Source organism: Haliotis rufescens, unplaced genomic scaffold (genome assembly GCF_023055435.1).
Source record: "Haliotis rufescens isolate VD_foot unplaced genomic scaffold, xgHalRufe1.0.p SCAF_11, whole genome shotgun sequence".
Lineage (NCBI taxonomy): Eukaryota > Metazoa > Mollusca > Gastropoda > Lepetellida > Haliotidae > Haliotis > Haliotis rufescens.
The window spans coordinates 19,145,786-19,158,840 of record NW_025963791.1 but is presented as its reverse complement, the minus strand read 5'-3'; the positions used below and the strand labels follow the sequence as shown (position 1 = coordinate 19,158,840).

Here is a 13,055-nt window from a genome sequence, read left to right as displayed (position 1 = left end):
ACGCAGGTACATGACAACACTCACCTGACCCTGCTGGTATTCATTCACTATCATTGCCAGGACAAAGGCTGCCATCGTCCGGTGCTCAGCCTGAACAAATACACATAAATGAGTGAGTGTGTTTGCCTTAACACTGCTTTGTATGGTGTTTCAGATATATCACAGCGTGTCAGCTTTATGTGGGATATGAACCCAAAGTCAGAAGGAATGCAAGTGCTGTGAGCATTAATGGTCATTGTGAACAGTTGATTTACCTGTTGGACTAATTGCTGACTAAGTTGTACCATAAATTAGATCGCAAAGAAGACAACTGTGGACAGATAATTGTTGTTCCTTAGACTACATGGGAGATACCACCCCACACATAATACAAGTAAAATAGTTTCACTTCAAACCACTTGAGACATGTGGCTCTCTCCTGTACAGATACTTTATTCCCAATCATGTTTATATTAAACATGTAGAACTATCACCAAAATCTACAAAACTCAGAAAATGAGGAGAACAATTACCGGTAAATACGGATCAGCCAGTATAGACAGGAAATACTTGTGGCCATTGTCCTTCACAAGGTCGGCCTGGCAGGACTGAAAAACACACACAGATCAACATAAATTTAGGGACTTCAAGAATGACATCACAAAATATGCTAAATTCTAAACACTATTCACTGTTTTGTTTGTTTGTGGTTTAATGCTGCACTCGGCAAAATTCCAGCCGTGACGGCAAACTGGAGTCAATATAAAGGCAACATAACAACCAGTGGTCGATATAAGGAGCAACATCCACACCATCAGGGTACTATGACACACAATCAACTTAGTCACTGAGTCAGACCCTAAACATTTAGTTGCCTGTTATGACCATGATGACAAGCACAGGTTGCAGGGGACCAAGAATGACCATGGGCAGCGATAATTCTAGGGTGGGGCCTTGTGCTTTTAGACCCTTAATTTGAAAAAATGCCCACATTTTCAAATACCTGTATGGGCAAGTGTGGGTGTTCCTCTGGAATATTTCAAATTTTCACATAAAGGGCCCATGTTAGAAAATTCCTAGAGTGAATTCCTTGCATGGGGTTTTCCTTCTGTAAATAGCCTGGCTACTCACACTATCCACAGCCAGTATTTTGGCCCAAATGAACACCAGTAGCGGTCGAAGCTCTCTCGCCGAGCTCTGGAGGAGCTTCAACACATAGGGGAAGATGCCAACTGACAGCGCCTGGAACATGAAGAAATCAGCTGATGAGAGCTTACCTCAGCTTCAGTGATGACAGTGCCTGAAAAAATCTCATAGTGTTCAAGCAATTTTAATTACCACGTATTCTCATCTCCAAATTCTGTTGATCCATGGGCATTATTCCAGAAGAGGTTTCGCAAATCATAGCTATGTAGATTATTTCATGCATTTGTTTGACATGATTAAACAATATGGGACCTAAACGCCCTCCTCATGTAATGACGTACCAGACTCACAGCCCAGGGGCCGAGGTCCAGGAACTTGCCCAGCAGATCAAGGGCCCGCAGTCGATGAACTTGACTTAGCAGCACCTGGAGAAGTCAGTACAACATGTTCAAGTTCACTGGTATCTTTCTTTGAAGTAAAACTGTAAATGTCATTCATTATACAGTTTGATGCTCACTATTCTGAGTTACATGAATCCTCATGTCTTAATTTGCAAAAGCATAATGTTAAATACTTTTGGTTGTGACTGAGTGGAATGTTTTTGTTTTCTGCTACAGTCCGCAAAATACCAGGGACTGCATAGGATCATTTCTGCCCTGGAATGTCTGCCCGGGAATGTCTGCCCTGGAATGTCTGCCCGGGAATGTCTGCCCGGGAATGTCTGCCCGGGAGATGTCTGCCCAGGATATGAGTGAGGCTGTATCTCAAGCTTCTTACACACTGCCCAAACTGTTCCTGATACACTGAGAAATGGTGACAAGCAAATATAGTGCATCTGCACCAGCTTCCACTGTCCATAATAGCTAGCACATAAATGACAAACAGTGTCAGCATCAACCAGCCTCACCACCCAATCCATTAATCACCATGTACAACAATCCCCGGCTGCTTTACACCTATTCTAAGCATATAAAGTAGACAGGGTGTCGTAGAAAAGAAGGTGAGTAAGTGATTTTGATTTTACGCCGCTTTTAGTAATATTCCAGCAATATCATGGCCGGGGACACCAGAAATTGGCTACACACGTTGTACCCATGTCAGGAATCGAACTTGTGTCTTCGGCGTGACGTGCGAACGCTTTAACCACTAGGCTACCCGACCGCCCCAGTAGAAAAGAAGGGATTACTACTGATAGTCAACATACAATAATTTATTGTGTCCTAGAAGGAGATAATTACCTGTAGTACAATAGGCAGTTGCTCAGGGGGCCTGCGATCTTCCCTTCCAAATGACAGCCAAACCTGAAAAGCAGTCAGCTGCTCAGCAAAGAAAGGGCTGTGCTTGAATGCTGACCCATCTTCCTCATTGACTCGCGGCAGTTGGCAAAGACAAAGGTCTAGAGCAAGATCCCATGCTTGCCTGAAACAAATCATGTAGAGATACAACAGTTAACCTTCCCAAGACCTAATTTACCACTTCACAAATCTGAATATTAACTTGTCATCTCATAGTACACCATCTTCTCGAGGCAAGGGCGTTAACTGACTATAAAAGTCCAGTTTCCATCCTTGCTGAACTAGGCAAGTACTTCCCACTGTAGAGTTAACAGTTAGGCCATGTTCTGACACGGGGACAGAGATCAACTGAAGGAGGTGGTGCGGGTAGCCCTCCCCAACAACTCTGATTATTGACCAGTGTATCAGACATGACAAGTGTAGTCATATATCATCCAACATTGGCTTCCACAGGAGATATCTCTTTGGGCCTAGGAGATACTGCTACAATGAAACTGCATCACAATGCTTTGCAGACCATTGTGACATTATCGGTTACCATGACATCTCAGTCCATCAAATAATCACTAACTCTCTGACCCCTGAAGATTCAGGTTAGAATAGGTCTTCAGCAACCCATGCTTGCTATAACAGGGATCGGATTGACAGGTTTGCTGACTTGGTTGATGCATGTTGATGTATCCTAATTGCGTAGATCGATGCTAGTGATATCAATCACTGGATTGTCAGGACCAGACTCGATTATTTACAGACTGCCGTCATATAGCTCGCATATTGCTGAGTGCGGCGTTGAACAACAAACAAAACAAACAAAACAAGTATTTGTCACAAAGTGACGAAATGTCCCCCGCCTGTATATACACCATAGTACCAAATATGAAGACAATCCAGCGATTAGTTCTTGAGATATTGCGGCAACACCGTTTTCCAACTCCAAAAGCAGATTTGCCTGCTGTGACCTTGAAAATGGGATCAAGGCCACCAAAACCGACTGGTGTCTGCGGTGTCTGTATATACACCATAGTTCCAAATATGAAGACAATCCAGCGATTAGTTCTTGAGATATCGCGGCAACACCGTTTTCCAACTCCAAAAGCAGATTTGCCTGCTTTGACCTTGAAAATGGGGTCAAGGTCACCAAAACCGAGTGGTGTTTGCGGAGTCTGTATATACCCTATAGTTTCAAATATGAAGACAATCCAGCGATTAGTTCTTGAGATATCGCGGCAACAACATTTTCCAACTCCAAAAGCAGATTTGCCTGCTGTGACCTTGAAAATGGGGTCAAGGTCACCAAAACCGACTGGTGTCTGCGGAGTCTGTTTATACATCATAGTTCCAAATATGAAGACAATCCAGTGTTTAGTTCTTGAGACATCGTGGCAACAAACAGGTGGGACGTACGGACGGACGTACGGACGTACGTACGGAGGGTGGTGAATACTATATCCTCCGCTCATTGCTTTCCCGCGACGGGGGACAAAAACAAACGGTAGACACTGCAACAAACGAAGCTGAACAAACAAACACAATTCTCTCTGCTACTGAAACTGGTCTGCTGTACTTTTTACACACACGATACTGGTTACTTCTGTTTAAAAACTGCAAACGTAGTCAAACCTCGATGTCTAAAACTTTCATCAACTTGTTTTAATATATCTGACATCAAAAGACATTGGAGAGACATTCTCTACAAATACTCCAACACGGCGCTATTTCTACTTCAACAAGGCCCTCACCACATGGGGTGCTGATAGGTTGGAGGTAGTTTCGGACTAGAGATTGGGGTACAGTTGTAGGAACGCATAATACGCTCGGCAAGCAGGAAGTTCCGGAACAAACTCGCCACAAGCAGGTCCTGGCGAAATAACTTCTGGAACAACTCTGAAACAAAAAAACAGAATAAGTGGGAGCCCTCTGAGTTTAACATCAGACGACAGATGACAAAAAGAATCATTTCAGACCCCCATAGTATCATGATAGTGTTTGTTTGCATCAAAATTTGTTTGTTTGTTTGTTGTTTAACGCCGCACTCAGAAATATTCCAGCTATGTGACGGCGGTCTGTAAATAATCCAGTCTGGACCAGACAATCCAGTGATTTTGACATCATGAGCATTGATCCACATAATTGGGAAACAATAACATGCATCAACCAAGTCAGTAAGCCTGACCACCCGATCCTGGTAGTCACCTCTTACGACAAGCATAGTTGCCGTTTACGGCAAGCATGGAGTGATGAAGACCTATTCTAACCTAGATCTTCATGGGTTGTTGCAGTAAAAGCTCAAAAACCATAGCTCAGATATCTATGAAGGATCTATGTAACAAATGTTATATTTGGGATAACACTTTCTAAGTAAAGTACAGATTCTGTACTTTTTTGGGTAGAGTCCCATACCGGATTCAAACACACACTGTCAGAGTGAGGCACCTAATTGTCAGTACACAAAGTCAGCGATCTAACCCACTCAGTCACTGAGGCTTGCACAAAAACGAAAGTCCGACAACTGGTAGTCCAGATCACGTACTTTGTGTACACCTCTGATAAGTGTAAATGGGCATGGCTCCCATAGCCGAAAGCTATGAATACTTGCCATTTTTATTTGCGATAACACTTTCAAAGTATTAAGTAAAGTACAGATTCTTGTACTTTTTTGAGTGGAGTGCCATCCCGGAAAAGAATACTAAGAAAGTGTTATATCAAACATATGATTAGTTACATTTGATCACTTTCTAAATGGCATTGTGTATTCATATGAAGGATCTATATTTACATGATTGCAAGTTATATATACACCTTATGTGTAATAATTCATACATTTCTTTTCCATGTTTTCAAAATGTTAAAATTCCTTCTTTAAACTCTTTCTCCATGGTACCACTAATCAAGAGATTCCTATTAACAGTTAAACATGGACAAGATCTAGACAGCAGAGTGAGAGTTCCATGAGACAACACAACCCACCTTTAGGGAGAATGTTCCAGGCAATGGTGTCAGTGATGGCTGTGAAGATCCAGTTCAGCTCACCCCACATTGTCCGCCGGTCATTCTGCTGACCTGGGATCCTGATGATGTCAATGCATGTTTTTTTAATTCAGCAGCAATGTTTAGTTAAATCAACTTTATATTGACACCACAGTTGCTGCCAATAAGTTAACAGGGAAATCCCTTGTCTTTGCCATGAGTAAGGAAAATCTACCGTATTAGACGTAATAAGCGCCCGGAGTGCTCTCAAAATTAGAAATAGGGGGCTCTTATTAGAACATAATTTTGGTGAGAGAATAAAAAGAGTTGAAAGATCGTAAACTTCATGGTTTATGCTGACAGCCTGAAATGATAGGAAAGAAAGATATGTGCATATCATACACGACAGATATATTTTCCAGAATTTAATTGCCCATAATTAAGGGTGCATATAACACACGAGTGCATATTAAACACGAATAAATAGGTCTTGTGTACACTGATCAATCGGAAGGGGTGCTAATTGGGATTGTTCACTAGACAATATATTAGCACATATCGCTGTGGGTGCTTATTAGAGTGGGGCTCTTATTACGTCAAATACGGTAATTAGAAACTGGTTTAGTGGTCTAACACAGCTTTGAGCATGTTGAGCAGTCATAGCACACTGTGTCACCATAATATGGTAGGAAAGCCTCAAGTGATGCTGGATGTACCGGTAGATGTTTACCACTTCGGTGAAAGAATTAGGACACCTATTGTTGACCCTATCGGGATAGGGGTTTGGAAACCATGCTCACTGGATTCTGGTGGAGGTAAGGGATGCAACTCTGCACAGTGCATTACAACCTCTGCACTTTGAACACATGCAGCAGCTTAATAAATGAAATTAATCTTCAAGATATCCTACTCATTAATGAGTACATGATTAACAACATCAAAAAGTACTACAATCTACAGTCTTAAGATCATTGTCTATCCAAATATATTGCAAAGTGACAAAAAGGGTTTCTGCAACAGATTCATCAAACCATGAAGTCTCAAGTTAACCAAACAGCCAGCAACCCTAGGCAAAGTCAATATGGACTCACTTATCAACCATTTCCAGTGTGAGACCGGGCACCAGCTTGCTTGTATTCTGAAGAACATACCTACAAAGAAAGAAAGGACAAGCTGACGTGGTATGAATGCACAATCATGAAATGTAAACTAATTAACTTCCCAAATAAAAAGACCACATCTGTAGACTGGAAGAGTCAACATGAAAATGTCCACTAATAACTAAATATTTGAGGTGTATATAATCAAAGAACTGAAATGTATATATCATCAAGCATGTCAAACAGCATCTACGAATGATCCAGCAAAGGAAGCCTACCATCTAAGAGCTATTTTTATTGGTGTAGTTAGACATGATGTGAAGAGGTCAGCAGGTAGTTCTGGATTCATGGGCAGCAGTTCCTTGGCCCCACAAGCTGCTAGTTGTATGCAGTGCTTGTTGGAGGAGGGGGGACCCTGGCCACTGTACCACTGACTGCCATTTGTGGTTTCACTCTGAAAGAAAGACATCATCTACTGTAACATTCTGTGCAAAAACTTCAGGGTCAGGCTTTCAATAAGTGGCTGAAATCGTAGACTGCTAAGATCTAGTACACATTAGTAAAATCTAAATATTTTTTACATTTATATATACATACTTATATGTACTTATCTTGCAGTACTGCTTCAGGTAAGCAGTACATGCATTAAGGAGTAATGCAGGATAAGTAAAAAATTAGTCATTATATTCATTTCAGATTGCTATCAAAACAATTGTGTTATCTATTAATTAATCACTGTTCAGTGGAGCTGCATTAACTTAATGTTATCATGGAATCTGTTATAGATCTTACATCGATTTCCTGGTCTCTCTGTTGAGAGAACTGTCTGAAAGACTCCACAATGATGCCTGCATTGGAACAGTCAAAGACGTAGATGGAAGGGCTCCCCATCCAGGTCTGCAGGTCGTACACTGACAGTGGGATGTATTGCGTGTAACTCTGTAGAGACAAACATCATCACTCCTAGTTTAAATGGTTACCATGGTTACTTCTGTTGTCTCACATTGTGTACTTGGTTTCACTGTGGTAACTTTTTTCATTGTTCTTTCAACATGTTCAAATGCATGGGAACATGTCAATGAGTAAATGGCATGGAAGTATTCCAGGGTTACTGCACAACAAAACTCTAAAAAATAATTTTACAATAAATTGTATATTAGTAAAAACCTATCCCCTCATTTCTCGATCCTTGTATGGAAACGATCTTAAAAACAAGTTTCCAGCTTGAAAAAAAGAATGCACCCCAAGATGTCCCAGCTGTCCCCATGACAACCATCAATAACAATGGGCTGTGAGCTGACTACTTCTGGCTCAGTGCGATCAAGTCATGTCCCAAGCTTACTCATTCTCTGTCGAAAACCATACAGGATTGTGTAACTGATCATGGTGATGAGGGGATGGTTGGGTGGGTGTTTGCAGTTTAGCGTGTAAGATAGGATAAGTGTTTATAAATATACAATTCATTGTAAAATTTACAAATAATTAAAACTTATCCTATCTGACACTGTGCATTTATCCCACGGTTGGTGGTGGGGTGCATGTACCCAAGGCAGTAACTAGGCCTCAACCGTGAGATGAACACGAGAAAGACGGTCCTAAACCAAGACAAGAGAGTCAATCATCCCTGCCTGGTCAGTAGAGTTCTTCAAGACTGCCCCCACACATACAACCTTTTGATGCAAGGTGTAGCAGCCTTGGCATCTCTTTTTTCACTTTGTTAAAGCTATGAATCACAACCGCAGTGACTGAGTACGCCAGAACAAGAAGAGGATAACGATTGACAACCTACCCTGAGAGAGTGAATCATCCCTGCCCAGGTCAGTGGAGTGCTACAAGTACCGCCCATACACTTATAGTCTTTCGACATAAAGTTTAGCAGCCTTGGCATATCTTTTTTCGCTCTGTTAAGCTATCAAACACCGTCGCAGTGATTGAGTATGCTGCTATAACAGGAAGGGGAATGATCGAAACAAACCTCACGGTCCTTCAGACCAAATACTTTGTCCCAACACATCGGCTGGCAAGCAAAGGGTTCGGAACACCATTTCTTGAGCATGCATTGTGACGACTGCTCATATTGTCTAAGACAAAAAGTCTCCACTGACGAATCTCATCCCTCCATTGGGTATTCAAGTCTGAAAACCCCAACTGTAAGGACAAACAAGATGCTAAATTCAATGATTTATTCTTGTATGTACACGATACGACACACGATCTCATCGGATGCATGTATCAGTCTATGCTATGGGGCTGCTGTCAGTTGTTGAGCCAGAACGAGAGTTCCAAACTAGTGCAGACCCTGTACATCTGAGACGGAGATGTCCCTCAGGAAGTGTGAGGCAAACACTGTGTAGGACTTCAAAAAACACCCTTCCATCATCACTGATAATGTGTGTAATGCCATAGTTGATGCCACTGCCTCTCTCTCAAGTACATTGGAAGCCACTGGAGCAGTAAATCCGCGAGGGCGTAAGCTTGCTGAATGACTGATCGGAGCCATAAAGACAGTGTGGTTCCTGGAAACTTCCATTGTCGCAGCTGTAGACAAGGGAATTAACACCCTTCTACATATTTGTCACACATTTTTAGGAGCTTGAAGGCATATCCTTAAGGCAGATTGAGAGATCTTCACGATCATCTGGGCCTAAAATCAAGGGAGCGGAGGGACGGTGAATAACCTATCCGGCTGTCCTGGTAGTTGGTTCTTCACAATCAAATCCCTTCTAACATGTCTAAAGCCTAAGTAAACTTGCTTTGTCTTTCAATCATACCCTGTTAATATCCAGGGCATGGATGTCGCTGACATGAGCTGCAGTAGCTAATGCCAACAAAGAGACTCATTTAAAGGTGACATGTTCAAAGTCCTTATCTGCCAATGGTTCATAAGCTTCAGATGATAAGTGGCATGGGGAGATGTTTAGATCCCAAGCTGTTGGATGGAATCGAGACATCTGTATATTTGTTTAGGAAGTCTGCTTTCAGGAGAGTCTCTTCCACTAGCTACAACATTCAGTTATTTTAGCACTGATCATGACAATTGCAACAAATGGAGTGTGAGTCCAGCGCTTCACAGCCCACTGTTGGTGATGGCTGTAGTGGAGACAGCTCAGATGTGTTGCGGCGCCTTGTTTTTTCAGCTGGAAACTCTTTTTAAGGATCAAGAAAGGAGTGGAAATGCCCAGTATGAGAGGGGATAAGTTTGAACCTTTTTTAGTTTTATGAAATGTGTGACAAGACATTTGTTTACATCATTACAATGTGGTTGACAACCCCATGATCTTTCATCCAAGCCACCACTTCTGGCAATATTCTAGCATTTACACAGCTGGAGATACCAGAATCCATTCAATGAAGATTTTCATGTTTGTGTTACGCACAAGACATGTCCAATGCCTAAAATCACAGTTAACATGGTTAATATGTAAAAATTCTCAAACATGCACTGAAACGGGTTATCTATTACTAGAGAATCAGTTCACAAACATGTGAATAAGACATTGTCATGAGAATGAAATGATCTTTTAAACTATTCACCAAACTATTTAAACAATTCACTAAAATCACAGTTAATACGTCAACATTGTCAAACATGCACTGAAACAGATGATGGTGATACCCAATAATCCACAAGTGTGCAATCTGTGAAATGTATGCGGCTTCTTCAGATCAGGCATAAACTGCCACATCCAAAATAACATGATCATGGGTGTTTCACTGCATAAAGTAGATACTTCATCATCAGGATAAAAACAACTGGCAGAAAATAAGCGCCATTCCTCAATTCATAACATGCAATGTACCTTGTTAAACACCCATATTTCTCCATTTACGGTGGGTCGAGGTACACCATGTCCGTTATAGTGAAACAGGACTCTCTCCTCCTGAAATAGTACCATATACCATTAGTCATAGTACAGTAAACTATGTTTAATGTAGTTTAACGAACACGCTCATAATGAACTGACCGATATAACGAAAATAATTATTTAATTGCTGCCATTTGTTGCATATATGCTGTATATATATGCTTATAACTATGGTTATTAGGAACTAAAATAAGTAGTCCCTTTGACTTTGTTATAACCATAGTTTACTGTATTAGCATTCAAAGCAGCCAGGGCTTATCTATTACTAGAGGACCAGTTCAAAAGCATGTGCATAAGACATTGTCATTAGAGTGAGTGAGTGAGTTGGGTTTAACGCCACTTTTAACAGTATTACAGTTATATCGCGGCGTGTCAGCAGGTGTGATGCAGGTCTCAGACGTTTACCACTTCGGTGAAACCCACGAGCACGGGTATGGTGCTGACAATTCTAGAAACATATTCGGGTTGAACCGGGATTCGAACCCACAATCATAGGTTTCTGGCGTGCCCAAGGGATGCAACTCTGCACAGCGAATCACGGCACCTTAGGCGACTGGGCCACCCATGCCCCCCATTGTCATCAGAATGAAATTATCTTTAAAACTATTCACCAACATTTTGCCTTCTATCATGTCTACAGCATATTGACAACAGCACTTGAAACTCTGAGCGAAACGAGAAAGGACAGCTTCCCACTGTTGTAGGACTTACAAAGATAGCACATGTTCATTGTTATTTATAGCCCTCAGCTTGGACAAAAGAACTGGATGACATTTCCAATATACCTTGGCATTCCTTCTGAGAGATGTACAGAGTTTCTTGACCTCATCCACTGTTGGGTCGAGGCTCTGTTTGTATCGAGCTCGGGGTTGCCATCGCTCATACTGTTTCTGTAGATTGCCTCCAATAGATTCTAAGGCCTTTTGGGGGCTTGTGGAGAGAGGATCTGTGCACAGAAACACCACCAACTATCACCATGTTGACCACAGTGCAATCTCATTAAAATCAGATCTTAGTTCTCGCTACCGCTAAACAAAGATCTGAGGACACCCCATTACAGGTCAGGTCAGACTGACCTTGAGCGAACTTTGACCATCCAATGGAATGACTGACAAAAAGTCGACATTAGCCAATCAGAAAGCAGCTTCCTCATGAAGCTTCGAAACATATTTTGACAAATTCTTGATTAAAACTTTTGAAACCTGAACAAAAGAACATTCTGGAATGGCTAATAGATGGTCTAGATTGTATGGATTTGTATCGTTTGGAATACCCCATGTTAATGTTTTCGAGCTTGCATGATTAAAAATCACATTCCGACTGTCACGTTCATTTATCTGGTCGGATGAAAGGCCGTTCTGACCTGATCCATAATGGGATGTCCTCAGATCTTTGTTTAGCGGTAGCAAGAACTAAGATCTGATTTCAATGAGATTGACCACAGTATTAACTATTACTTGTGATTTAACTTCTACAAAAGGTCACTGGCAACAACTAATGAATAAAATGTACCAGTATCCATGGGAAAAAAATTAAACTAATGACATCTGAAATCTATCTTGTAGTTTTAACGTAATCAATATTTTATTATATTATAGCAGAGGATCATTTTATTAATTTGTCTTGATCAAATCAATCTCATTAATGATTAATGAGATTGATTTGATCAGAACAAAAATGACACACACTATTTGTCTGTACAGACCTATCCAGCATTCCAGTCTGGCACAGGGAGTTGTCTTCACTACATCCGGAGGGTCAACACCAACGTTGAGACACATGACGAGAGCCACACTGACAGTCTTCATCTGTGTACAATAATAAATCATGATCAGTGATGATAACATTGTGGTTTTCTAATAAAATGATCTCATTTTTCTACGTTGTTTTACACTAGTCAGCACTAGGGGTACGCGGTATTGCCAGTTTATTGGTAAATTGCAATATTTCAATTATATGACGGCAGTCTGTAAATAATCACATCTGGGCCATACAATCCAGTGATAGAGCATCATGAGCATCGATCCACACAATTGTGATACGATGACAAGCATCAATCAAGTCAGCGTGCCTCGGTGTTATAAACATGAGATCAAACAGCTTATAGATGACTTCCTGCCAGGGGGGTTTCCATAACCACGGTAGCGAGACAGCGATGGTGCTGTGCTTGGTAGGTAATTGAGCTGTTGGTAGATGGCGAAGCTGCACCCAGTAAACTTCAGATGCAACACACTTGCTTATGTTATGTGACAACTGGTCACAACTTGGACAACCAAGTTTACTGGTTATGGGCTGACACTGGTGATGGCATTCGTTGTGTCATATTTCTCTAAGACTACGGATAAACAGCATGGCACATATTATCAAGACAAGGGTACCCTCGTCCAGGTACATTACCCCCGCCAAATTTATTGACAATCATGCTAACCCTTTCTTTCATCCTCCATGTTTCAGTTACTGGACGAGAACCTTCAATCTTTTCCGTGTGTCTATTTTCGTTGAAGGCAACCGGTAACTGCCAGTCCACCAACTCCCCCTCCCCTTCTTCGTACACGTCACCGTCGTTTTCACCTGCCATGTTAATTTTCTAAAAGTAAAACTTTCGTAACTTTGAAGGAAATTGTGTTAGAACGCGTAATCAAGTAATTAGTTCCATGCGTAAATTTCTCACGAACGGCATGGGCATCCGCCATTTTGTCTGT

General features: G+C 41.4%; 1 protein-coding gene across 4 annotated transcripts in view; it reads right to left on the bottom strand.

Annotated features, from left to right (window-relative positions):
* Positions 1 to 13,054, bottom strand: part of LOC124137273 (regulatory-associated protein of mTOR-like) — a 38,748-nt gene extending 25,694 nt beyond the window's left edge. For all 4 annotated transcript variants that reach the window (XR_007219956.1, XM_046503508.2, XM_046503509.2 and 1 more), the window contains exons 1-14: positions 12,782 to 13,054; positions 12,059 to 12,161; positions 11,139 to 11,299; positions 10,288 to 10,368; positions 7,280 to 7,426; positions 6,766 to 6,941; positions 6,479 to 6,538; positions 5,388 to 5,488; positions 4,160 to 4,304; positions 2,364 to 2,544; positions 1,467 to 1,550; positions 1,111 to 1,221; positions 513 to 587; positions 25 to 90 (exon numbers count right to left, since the gene is read on the bottom strand). Coding sequence is in view for 3 of the 4 variants with exons in the window: in XM_046503508.2 (XP_046359464.2) it covers positions 25 to 90; positions 513 to 587; positions 1,111 to 1,221; positions 1,467 to 1,550; positions 2,364 to 2,544; positions 4,160 to 4,304; positions 5,388 to 5,488; positions 6,479 to 6,538; positions 6,766 to 6,941; positions 7,280 to 7,426; positions 10,288 to 10,368; positions 11,139 to 11,299; positions 12,059 to 12,161; positions 12,782 to 12,931 (1,641 nt within the window). In the remaining variant the exon portion in view is untranslated. The remainder of the gene's footprint in view (positions 1 to 24; positions 91 to 512; positions 588 to 1,110; positions 1,222 to 1,466; positions 1,551 to 2,363; positions 2,545 to 4,159; positions 4,305 to 5,387; positions 5,489 to 6,478; positions 6,539 to 6,765; positions 6,942 to 7,279; positions 7,427 to 10,287; positions 10,369 to 11,138; positions 11,300 to 12,058; positions 12,162 to 12,781) is intronic.
* Between the last annotated feature and the right edge of the window lies 1 nt (position 13,055).